Raw genomic sequence first — 12,801 nt, forward strand, 5'->3', positions numbered from 1 at the left:
TTCTGTGTTCAGCCTGAATTATTTTATTTACTGGCAATTTGAGACGTCTTTTGGTATTTATTTTTGGGTAATAATGGGGTGTAGTCGTCTTTGTCTGTCATTGCTCGAAACTTTTTTTTTCCTTAAGTAATCTCTGTGCCAAACTAGGGCTCAAACTCAAGACCCTGAGAGTGAGTTGAATGCTCTACCCACTAACCAAGCCAGTCAACCCTGAAATTTTTAATGAAAATTGGCCTATTCTTTAGTAAGTGCATATACTTACTTTATGAATCTCTAAATCATTTTTGCAGATTAGAATTAGAATATTTTATGCACTGGACTTTCAACCCATAAGCAATGTCTCCCCCTATATTTGCATGCAAAGACACTTAGTGTATTCTAATCTTCAAAAAAAAATTTTGTATTTTTTTGGTCTACATTTCTCTGAAAATCAGTGGTGTTGATCATCTTTTCCTGTGTTGGCCATCTGCCTTTTTTGGAAAAATGTACAGTTGGGGTCCTCTGCTTATTCTTTAATTGGATTTTTTGATGTTTAATTGTGATTTTTTTTTTCTTTTGTTTAAGGATTTTATTTTTAAGTAATCTCTACACCCCACATCGGACTTGAACTCATGACCCTGAGATCAAGAGTTGTAATTTCCACTGAGTGAGTCAGCCAGGGGCCCCTAATTGTGTATTTTCTTTGTGTATTTGGGTATTAGTCTATTAACAGATATGTCCTTTGCAATTATCTTCTATTCACTATGTTGTGTTTTTTTGTTTGTTTCCTTTGCTGATCAATAGCTTTCATTTGGGTGTAGTCATCTAGGGATTTTCTTTGTTGTGAGATTCTTTATTATAGGTTCAATCTCCTTGCTCATTATAGGTTTGTAACAGAATTCTTTTTTCCCTTTATTCTTTTTCTATTTTGTCATTTAGCATTGGTAGGTTTTGTGATTTTAGGAATTTTTCCATTTCATCTAGATTATCAAATTTATTGGCATACACTCTCTTCCAATCCCTTTTCCCCCCTGTAGAATCACAGTAATGCCCCCACTTTCATTTCTGGTTTTAGTAATTTAAGTCTTTTTTTCTTTTTCTATTACTATGTAAATGTTGATTACATTGATCTTTTCAAAAGATTTTTTGTTCCATTGATAGTTTGTATTTTTTCCTCCCGTCTATTCTTCTCTAGTTTTTATTGACTTCCTAATGCTACCTATGTTTTCTCCTTTTCCTGTGGGAGAAGGTTTGTGTTCGACCTCAGTTCTGGTCGATCCATTCTTCCTATAGAAGCTGAATTGCCTCAGTAATGTAGTGTGTTCACCTCCATGCTGAACCTCTTCATGTACAGCCTGAGGAAGAGTGATGTGATTGGGGCGCCTGGTAGGTTTCTCAGCCAAGGAGCCCCTGTCTGTGATGGGCCACTGGCCTTTGAACCAAGAGGACACCAAGGGACGCAAAGGCAATTGTTAAGAATTTAAATCTTCTGGTTATTTTTTCCTCTGAAAAGATACATTTCCTCTGTTCCCAAAGCAGCTATGATTTGCTTATAGTTGTCACTGCATTTGTTTTTCCTCAATAACCTTTTCAGTAATTCCTTTGTTCCTTTTTGTCCCTATTTGTAGCACTAAAATTCTGTGCTTGGTCCAATTTTGTATAGCCATTCCTTAGATCTCTAACATTAGATGTGAAGCACATACATCAAGCACTAGCATGGTTTCCTTAAAAATCATCCTCTCTTGGGGCACCTGACTGGCTCAGTCAGTGGTGCATGCGACTCTTGATCTGAGGGTTTTAAGTTCAAGCCCCAGTTGGGTGTGGAGAGCACATGAAAAATAAATCTTAAAAAAATCATTCTGTCAGCCGTTGATCCTTCCTTCCTTCACCTTTTCCCCTTAAAATAATGCAAGGGAAATTTATTACAGTCAAATAACATGTTTTTCATATCAAGACTGTTGTTTTACACGTATAATTTTATGTAATCCTGACATTTCTTAGAAGTATTTTCTGATTTACCCCGTTTTTTAAAGATCCTAATTGGAATGGCCTTTATCCTGGAAATGTGACACTCTCCTAATTGATTATCATACTTTTCCTGGAAACAGTGACATGATTTGAAACTTTCAGTGTAGGAATCTAGATTTAAATGGTAGTTTGCTGAGGTGTTTCTATGTAGTATATGTTGCATAGGATAAGTCTGAGATATTGCCTCACTCTTTCCCTTCTAGCCTCCTTTTTTCATTCCCTTTTATTGTCCTTGTTTTATCACACCTACACTTTTTTTTTTAAGTTTATCTTTGAGAGTGAGAGCTTGTGCATGTGTGAGGGGGGAGGGGTAGAGAGGGAGAGAGAGGGAGAGATTGAGAATTCCAAGCAGGATCTTCACTGTTAGTGCAGAGCTCAATGTGGGGTGCTCTAACTCATGAGTTGTGAGATCATGACCTGAGTTGAAATGAAGAGTTGGATGCTTAACAACCGAACCACCCAGGCGACCCATACCTTCATTTTCCATCACTGTGGTCTTAAGATACACCTGAAGACCTCAGATACAAACTACTTTTATCAGTGTATGACTGGCAATGGGTGGAGGGAGAGAGGAATGAAAAATGAGCATTTAGTGGGTAGAGTTCCAATTTGGGAATATGAAAATGTTTGGGAATGGAGAGTGATAATGGTTGCACAAAATCAATATGATTCATGCCAAATCAATAGAACTGTACCCCAGAAAGTATTTAAATGTTAAATTTTATGTTATGCCTATTTAACCACAATAACAAAGAAAGTGAAATGGCACAAAGTAATGGAGAAAGACCATGAGACTCCTTTCAGATAATATCTTTAATTCCCTTGTAAGAGAATACTGAATTGTTGAGTGTTTTAGTCAGCAGTTTGTACTGGGATACTGAAATCACAATATTGTGGTCTATTTAATAATTTGTTGTTAAGGGGTTTTCCTGTGTGTTGTAGTTTTTTAAGTGCTCCCTCTCATCCACCCACTAGGTGCCAGCACGGAGTTGTAACTAGAAATGTCTCAAGGAATTGCCAGTTGTCATGTAGGGGGCAAAATCAGCCTGAGAACCACTGGAGGAAATCAGTTCCATGGTGTTAGCTTTCCGAGTGATGAGAATAACAGGAAGAACATGTTGGAGGATAAAACATGAGTAATTTTGGAAATGGTGAGTTGAGGTGCCTATGGAACACCTCACTGGTGACAGTACCTCAAGAGTTCAGTTGTATTGGTCTGGTGTTCGTCAGTCTACACTGGCGGCAGTATAATTCAAGTACATACTTCTGTAGGTTAAGAGCCTACTTCCCTCCCACCCCCTAAAACACAGACATACATACAACACTATATTCAGCAAGGGCTATGAAACATCAGTAATCACATTTTGAATACTACTGGACTTGCCAGCTTTTGCTTTGATATATTTACGTGCTAAATTAATGTAAGTAGATTTCCTTGAGTACATTGTAATTACAGTGACATCAGCCAGACAGCAGAATATGAGGTAGTTCTCCACTTGTATTCTCTGATAGGAACAATAATTCGGCAGGCTTCCATGAACAAAAGTGCCTTTGTTGGATTTTGGGATCCATGTAAGAGACTGTAAAACCTCAGTAGAGTCCAAGAACAAGGAGGGCCATTTTGAGAAGGCAACCTATGCCTTGGTGGCAGGATTGTTGACTGTGGTCCCAATTAGACCCAGAAAAAGCCATGTTCCTATGTGGATTTAGCTACAGCCCCATATGGCCTTGACAGCAGCATTATCCTTCAGGCTCCAATAAGAGTCACGTCCACCCATGCCTCCAGTAACAGGCCTGCTGACTTCACTCTGAGATGTAGCCCTTGAACAGCCAGCCTGTGACTCAGCTGTTGTCTTTCCCATGTAGTAATCAAGAAAGACTTGTGTCCATCTGTGTTCCTAGAGGCAGGTCTACTAACCTTGGTCTGACTGCAGATATTGAAGCAGCCCATAACCCAGCTCCAGACACTCTGGCCGTGATATAGAAGGAATCATCCTCACCTAGGGACCTGGGTGGAGACTTCATCCATCAGTGCCCACTGAGGGAGGCCTGCAGAACTTGGTCTTGGATATGGACCCTAAAGCAGCTCTGTGACATGGCTACAGCCTCTCTCAGCTGCGTTGTGGGGCCATTAATGCATGTTTAGCGAGAGAGCCATACATTTCCACCTGGAAAAATAGCCCTGCCATATGTGAACCCTGAAGAGATCCCTTGTCTTAGTGTCAGCCGTACTGGCCAGGGTCTTGAAGTGATGTCCTTTCCTGGCCAGGGACCAGACAGGGTCGATTCACCTGGTAACAGGATTGTGTACCACAGACTCCAGTACAGACCCAACAGCAGCCATGTGACCTGGTCTCAAACCCACTTGACTATGATTCTACAGGCAAAACCATCCGTCCGGGGACCTATCACAAGACAGTTTTATCTATGAAAGCAGTCTATATGCTCTGAACTATACAGTTGCCTGCAGGCAAGACCAGCAGACCATTAAATAGCCTAAGCTGAGCTGACAGGTGAAGGACTATCTGTCCTGATGTGACCCTGTAAAGACTGGAAGAGTGATTACTCAAATGTACAGATAAAATGCAAAAAGGCAATGATGACAGGAATTAGGTAGTACCACCACAGGAAGTATCCCAAGCTGAGCAACATAACAGTAAATGCAGCAAATTTTACCAACCTTTATATATTTGCCACTAAGTATTAACACATTTATAATAGAACTGCATCAAAACACAGACATACTGTCAAAACAGTGTATTGTATATGCCAGTCAAAACAGTATATTAGCATAAGCAAATATATTATTAGCACAGAAGTATCTAGAGCCTAAAATAGGAATTTCTTGTTTAATAAAGTTGGTATTTCAAATTCAAAAAAGTGAATTTGAAGCAGGTCAAGAACAGTTTATAAGTGGTACTGAATCATTTCGCCATTGTTTCTGGGGGAGAAGTGACTGGATCCAGTCCCACACCCCATATGTTAAACTATATTCCTAAAGAGTTAGGATTAAAGAGTTCAATGTTTTTTGGGCACCTGGGTGACTTAGTTAAGCATCTGACTCTTGATTTCATCTCAGATCATGATCTCACAGTTCATGAAAATGAGACCCCACACAGGGCTCAGCAACCGACAACACAGAGCCTGCTTGATTCTCTCCCCCCCTTTCTGCCACTGCCCCACTTGCACTCTCTCTCTCAAATAAATTTTTTTTTTTTCAACGTTTTTTATTTATTTTTGGGACAGAGAGAGACAGAGCATGAACGGGGGAGGGGCAGAGAGAGAGACACAGAATCGGAAACAGGCTCCAGGCTCCGAGCCATCAGCCCAGAGCCTGACGCGGGGCTCGAACTCACGGACCGCGAGATCGTGACCTGGCTGAAGTCGGACGCTTAACCGACTGCGCCACCCAGGCGCCCCTCTCAAATAAATTTTTTAAAAATAGAGTTCAGTGGTTTTAAACAATACATTTAAGATGAAAATCATAAAATCTGTATATAACCAAGTTTGAATAGACTTTTAAAGGCAAGATAGTAAAGCCAGATATTCTCAAAAACGCTCTTTGCCCACATAAAAATTCAATGTTTTGTGCCGTTAAATGTGAATCTCTAACATAACAAAATAGATAATTCAGTTGATGCAGTTATGTTTAGAAATGGACATGTGTAACTAAATCAGTGTTTTAGAAGATTTTTATTAACTCTACAAAGACAATCTACTCAAAATCAATGCAAACATGATTAATGGAGTAACTTTAGAACCATTCCTGAATAAGGGAAGAATGCCCAGTGTCAGTACTTTTTCACAAAACAAGTACAAAAATAGGTATGTGAACAAAAATATGAAAGATTTATAAAATGTCATTACATTGAAAGCACAAGGAATCCATGATTAGAGTTGACCATTGTGTCCAATGTTAAATAAAATGAAAGAAGGGGAAATAAAGGCCTAAATACAAGGTTGATGGAATAGGGGCAATACACTGGTTTTATTTTTTTAATTAAAAAAAAAAAAAATTTTTTTTTTTAACGTTTATTTATTTTTGAGACAGAGAGAGACAGAGCATGAACAGGGGAAGGTCAGAGAGAGGGAGACACAGAATCTGAAACAGGTTCCAGTCTCCGAGCTGTCAGCACAGAGCCCGACGCGGGGCTCGAACTCCCGGACCGCGAGATCATGACCTGAGCCGAAGTCGGACGCCTAACCGACTGAGCCACCCAGGCGCCCCATCTGGTTTTAAAATTAGGGGGAGATAAATACTGAAAAAGATGAGATGCTAGACCCAAGTCCATTATTTACTAGTAAACTACATGATATTATGGACTAATGTTCCAAATGAAAGAAAAGGATTTAAAGTGTGATTTAAAACAGAACTCTACATATAGTATGCATAAAAGGAGACTAATAAAAGGCTAGAGGAAGATTGACAAGTTGAGGAGAAGCAAGCTGATGTAACTGCACTATAGCACTTAAACAACTTTCGTGAATAGGTAGGAGTGTATGGCTCCAAGTCCCTCTTCTCACCCATATCATGAGGAAACCTCTCGAGGCAGAAATTTCATGACTGCATTGCAGACACTCATGTCTTCACGCACAGCCTGGCCACCATTGTTCTCCCTCCCTGAAAAGCCATGACTATACTAACATGTCATTCCCATTGCCAAAATTCTTGAACGTGTGATTTGATTATTCCTTTCTTCCAAGGCCTTAAGTTAGCCTGTCACTAGCTCATTGATGTTGGCAGAGAAGCTGAGACATTGACGTCAGAGACAAAGGCCGTAACTCAATCACGGTCTAGCCAGCAGCACAAGCATCAGCATGTCTGAATTGGCTCCCTTTGTCCCCACGTCTGTCTAGGGTTACAGAGGGCCTACATGGATGTGTCCGTACACCCTGGTTGCTAAAGGAAAGGAATACCGAGCTTGTGGAATCTAGCTTATTTGAAGCAGTAAGCAAGCCTGCTCTTTGTCTCAATGGGAGAGATGATCTCAGCGTTCAAGTTTCTTCACTGCAAAGGTACATTTAACAAATTGCCTAGGGAAAGAGTGTTGACGGACTTGCCTTCTTCCCAGGTATAAAAGTGATGGAGGGCAAGAGAGAAAGGCACACAGGTAATTCCCATTCAGGATTGACTGTGAAGCTTGATTTGGATGATCATTACAATGGTCTGATTAAGCCTCAAGAAAAGTGTCACCAAGCAGCTGCAGCCCTGATGGCCACCCATGATGTAACCCAGTGTTGCTGGGGCATCAGAGTTGTATGAATTTGTATCACTAAGGCTGAAACGAATTTGTGTCTGTCCCTTTCCACACCCAACGTTCACACTTAGGAACTGTCAGGGATGGCATCAAGCACAGGAGATTGTCAAGACCAGCTATATTCACACCATTTGTCTGTTTTCACAGCACATGGATAGAATGACAAGCACAGTCAGACCCCCGCTGCGACACCTGTTGCTTGAGCTACACAGGTGATATGGTTGCTTTGCCAGATTGTGGTACTGGATAAAGGGGCGGAAGAGCACATTCATTATTCTCACCCTCCTGCTGCACAGCTTGAATAGAAGAGTGTATGGGCCTCCCCAGTTGGTAGGGCGGTGTTCCCAGGGCATGTGTTCATGGTGTCTCACATCACTAGGTGTAATCTCACCTTTTCGCCACTAGTCCTATGCTTCATCCTGAGATTTCACGGGATAGGATCAGGTGAGAGAGGGACACAAGGCCATCCTTCCAAAACTGACAGACACGGTTTACATCCCCTACCCTGGCCAGTAGGTAGGGGACTCCAGTGTAGATGGACTCCACGAGCATTTTCAATGATGACGTAGTCCCTGTGTTAGGAATGTCCGCTCATGCCAGTCAAGTAAGAGCATTCAGGTGGTAGAAGACAAAGAGTGAATTGTGTAGGTCCGCTTTGGGGCAGGATGCAACCTGGAAGGCGCAGCAACTAGACTGGTCTAGCCATCAGGGCAAGGATACATCATGCCCACCAAGAAAAGGTCAGGATACAATGATAAATTTTAAAACAGACCTATACAACCACCCACAGGAGATAAAAGGTCTGAATCAGGCTGAGCCTGATGTGGCTTGAACCCACGTACCTTAAGACCATGACCTGAGCTGAAGTCGGACACTTAACCAAATGGGCCACCCAGGCGCCCATTACTGTTTTTAAATCCGTAAGCAGTTGAAGACTAACATGTTTGCTAGACCTGACAGTTATTTAGTGCATAAGATTTAAAGTTGCCTTTCTTGGAAAGGGAGGGATTGCTCGTAGCCACATAAAACCCCTGCCTAGTTTTTTTTTTTCCTTTTGGACTCTTTATTTTTCCCCATTTTTAAAAAATTTTTAATGTTTATTTATTTTTGAGAGACAGAGTTTGAGTGGGGGAGGGACAGAGAGAGAGGGAGACCCAGAATCTGAAGCAGGCTCCAGGCTCTGAGCTGTCAGCACAGAGCCTGATGTGGGACTTGAACTCATGAACCGCAAGATCATGACCTGAGCTGAGTCGGCGCTTAACCGACTGACCCACCCAGGTGCCCCTCCTTTTTTTTTTTCTTTAGGTATTTACCTATAAACTCTCGATGGTCCTGAGTGGCCCTTTGCTATGAGTGGTGGTCTCCTTTTCTAGATGGTCCCTTTCAACCTCAGGGGCTGGAGTCTATCTCCAAGACAGCAACACAGGGAATTCCCAATTTTATAATAGTTTGACTTTCAAGAAGATGCTCTTACATATTGATAGGCAGTGGCACTCAAGGGAGCCCACGCACACTGACCAAGAGATTTACAAACCGGTTTGAGTTGAGAAACCTCCTGAGGTTTCTTAGGAAACCTCATGGATAAAATCGGTAAGATCCCTCATAGTCCACCAGGTAGGCAGGGGTACACATCATGACAGAAGCGAAGCAAGAACAACAGAGACGTATGTGAGGGCCACTGCTGTCTTTGGCAGAGAAGGCTGCTGAGGACCTCCTGATCTCTTTGTCCCCCACGGGGGATGTAGTGGATGAGGAGACTCCCCCACCCCCCCACCTTGGAGTTGCAAGGAACACCACCACATAATATGGAGGAGAGGTAAGTTGTTTCTGGTTGTCCTTACAAGTTGGTAGGGAGAAAATGTTACCGACTAGGTCTACAGTTTGCATTTATACCAGCGAATCATAACATTTATTATTAGGGAAGACAGATGGGCCCTATAGAAGAACAAAAAGGCAATTTACCAGAAATATAGGATGACAACATTTGTATGCATTTAGTTATAGTGCCTCAAAATAAAAGAGACAGAGTTAAAAAAAAAAAAAACAAACCAACAACCACCTTACTATCCACAGTGATAGTGACGCATTTTAACATACCTCTCTCAATAAAGGACAAAGAAGGTTTGTAATGACACAAATTTTAAAAACACAGTAAGATTCATCCAACAGATGCACTGACAGTCAATTATACCAAATAATTACAGAAGAGGTGGTGTTTCCAACCACACTTAAAGGATTCATAAAACTTGACTACACATGAAATGTATTAGTTAGGGGCACCTGGGTGGCTCAGTCGGTTAAGTGTCCGACTTTGGCTCAGGTCATGATCTCGTGGTTCATGATCTCGTGGGTTCAAGCCCCACATTGGGCTCTGTGCTGACAGCTCATAGCCTGGAACCTGCTTCAGATGATGTGTCTCCCTCTCTCTCTTCCCCTCCCTGCTCGCACTCTGTCTCTGTCTCTCTCAAAATGAAATACACCTTAAGAAAATTGAAATTTATTAGTTAACTGAAATCCGTTTTAACAGAATCTTCCCTCCAGAGTGGTTTAAACCAGTTAGGAATTTATTTTTTCTTGTGTTACAGGAAGTCCAGAAATAGGCAATCCAGGGTTAGTACAGACAAATAATACTGTATATATCCCTGACATATCATCAGTAGCCTCTGACTGTCATCCTCTTGGTCTACTAGGAAAGAAGAGATAGAAGAGAGGGCAAATGGTAGAAAATTCCAGATGAGACATTCCCATTTCCATGAGCTTTTCTAGAACCCACAAGCAGTGACCTCTATTTCTCACAGGCCAGAACTATGGGCTTATGGGCAAAGTGGCAAAGAAGTTGGGAGATGAGTCCTTAAAAAACTGTCCACACTGCCAACTTGAATACAATTATATAGTTTGTTACTTTAGGAAAAGAAGGGTGGAATAGATCTGGGGACAGCAACTCATTGTATCTGACACATCAGCCCACACAGAAAGTCTCCAACAATTTTCTGTTTGAATCTGTCATACAGAATCTGTATCATGAAGACCATGCATTTTGTGTATAATGCAATTAAGTTAGAAATCTATCAAAAATAACATATGCATGGAGTCTTCACATTAAAAAATACATTTCTAAATAAACTATAGGTCCAAGACATCTTGATGAGGACTGGAAAACATTTAGTAGTAAATTACGGTGAAAACATTTATCAACACTTCTGTGACGTAGATTAAGGGGACTACAGAGCGCCCTATAACCTTTAATACTTAACATGGTGTCGCTCTTTCAGGATGAAACACTCGCTGATAAAGACAATCACAGACCCAGAACATTTGTAAGATTGGTCCCAGGAAGTCAGGAATTGTGCCTGGAGGCTTTCTACATTGGTCACAACAGGGCTGCTCTCCAGTGTGACTTCTACAATGAGGAATGAAGTGTCAAGGATCAGTAAAGGCTTTCCTGTAGTTATTTCATTCATACTTTCGGCCCAGTGTGTATTCGCTTGTGCATTATAAGGTTAGTGCTGGTGCTGAATGCTTTTCCACACTGAGTACATTTATAGGGCTTCTCTCCTGTATGAGTTCTCACATGCACCCTCAGGCAAGAGGAATTCCTAAAGGCCTTCCCACATTCTTTACACTCATAGGTTTTCTCTCCAGTGTGAGTTCTCTTGTGCACAATGAGGTAAGAGCCCGTGCTGAAGGATTTTCCACACTGACTACACTCGTAAGGTTTCTCTCCAGTGTGAGATCGTGTATGTTTCTTAAGGGATGACTGATCAATGAAGGCCTTCCCACAGTCACTGCATTCGTAGGGTTTCTCTCCGGTGTGGGTTCTCATGTGCTTCTGCAGGGATGAAGGAACAGTGAAAGCCTTGCCACATTCCTTACAGTCATAGGGTTTCTCTCCAGTGTGAGTCCTTCTGTGCACATTAAGATGGGAGCTCTGGCTGAAGGACTTTCCGCAGTGATTACACTCATAAGGTTTCTCTCCAGTGTGAGATCTCACATGTTTTTTAAGGGAAGACTGAAAAATGAAGGCTTTCCCACAGTCACTGCATTCATAAGGCTTCTCTCCAGTGTGAGGTCTCACACATTTCTGAAGGGACAAGGGGCCAGCGAACACTTTCCCACGCTCATTATGTTCTGAGCTTTCCTCCACAGTACACAGTTTTTGGTGGGCGCTAAGCAAAGCTCTTTCTCTATAATCACTGCATTCACAGAGCTTCTTTCCAGTAGGTATCTGGTCATATACTGGAAAGGAAGAGTGTATGCTGAGGGACAAAAGACACTGGTTACACTCGTGAGGTTTCTCTCCTGTGACAGTCCTTAAGTGTTTCCTAAGGGAGGACTCTTGATTGAAAGCTTTGCCACAATCCTTAAAGGTCTTCTCTCCACTGTGAGTACTTACATGACTCGTAGGAACTGAGGGTTGGCCAAGGTCTTTCCCATTATCCTTATATTTGTGGCATTTCTCTCCCTTGCAATGTCTTGTACACATCAAGTGACAGTTCTTTCTGAAGAATTTTCCACAACGATCAAATTCCAAGGGTTTCTTGCTGGGTTGAGTTGGTACCTGCTGAACAAGGAGTAAGTAAGTAAATATTTCCTCACTTTCTTTACATTCATGGGAATTCTCTTCCAAGTGGATTTGGCCATACACAGGAAACACACGATTACGACTGACATTTTTACTATTTTTCAGTGCATGTATGGGAATTTTTTTTGCTCTATTCTTTCAAGTTGAATCAGCTCCAACCCAGGACTCCATCATCCCTAATAAAGGACATCCTAAATACGGAGTTTTGCCAATAATGAGTAAAGACTGAATTAATTATGTATTAAATACTTCACAATGGAATCATATTTAAATAAATGTTTACTTTTTGGCATTCTCTGTGAAACAGCAAATGTTGAGCCAAGTTTAGAGATTCCTCTAATTTTATGAGATTCAGGAATACTTTCCTGAGACAGCTTTATGGTGAGTGAATGCCACCTGCCTCACTGTCTCTCCTCATTTGGAAGCTAGTGCTTTAACTCCATGACATTCACAGACTTCTCCTCCTGTAAAAGACCAGGAATCATTCCTAGTGCATCTTACCGTCTTTATGTCATTGCAAGTTTTTTCTCTAGGAACATTCTGTACAGGAAATGCATCTTTTGATTTCAGTTGAATATCCAAGCCTGAAATTGAAAATTTTTATAACTATTGGGATAAAAAAATAGGGATAACAGAAGAAAGGACACAGGAGCCCCATGGATGTGTTTTCAATGACACTAAATATAGAGAGGAAATGTGAAACAGAAGATGTAACCCATGACCAGAGAAATTATTCTAGGAACTTGGCTCTTTGAGAAGATGCCATTGATAGGAATGAGCAATGGAATGGGAAGTGTTTTACTTAGAAACGATTCTGAAGGTTTGAGACAATAGGAGAGTGTATTATCTGGAAAGCAAAGTAGGGAGAATGGCACAAAAAGTATTCAAAGAAAAGTAAAATTTACAGAGGAATTAAAACAGTATTTTTCTCAGGGCGCCTGGGTGGCTTAGTTG

The 12,801-nt window shown here is 41.3% G+C and overlaps 1 protein-coding gene across 4 annotated transcripts in view; it reads right to left on the minus strand.

Annotated features, from left to right (window-relative positions):
• Positions 1-5,681: 5,681 nt before the first annotated feature.
• The window catches only part of LOC131511053 (zinc finger protein 177-like), a 37,685-nt gene continuing 30,565 nt past the window's right edge, over positions 5,682-12,801 (minus strand). For 2 of the 4 annotated variants that reach the window (XM_058728886.1, XM_058728884.1), the window contains 2 exons: positions 12,349-12,431; positions 5,682-11,823 (listed from right to left, as the gene is read on the minus strand). In XM_058728886.1, the coding sequence (XP_058584869.1) occupies positions 10,723-11,823; positions 12,349-12,431 (1,184 nt within the window). In that variant the 3' untranslated portion in view covers positions 5,682-10,722. Of the gene's footprint in view, positions 11,827-12,348; positions 12,432-12,801 lie in introns of all 4 variants that reach the window. The other 2 variants (XM_058728885.1, XM_058728883.1) reach the window with 1 other exon arrangement.

Source organism: Neofelis nebulosa, chromosome 4 (assembly GCF_028018385.1).
Source record: "Neofelis nebulosa isolate mNeoNeb1 chromosome 4, mNeoNeb1.pri, whole genome shotgun sequence".
Taxonomy (NCBI): domain Eukaryota; kingdom Metazoa; phylum Chordata; class Mammalia; order Carnivora; family Felidae; genus Neofelis; species Neofelis nebulosa.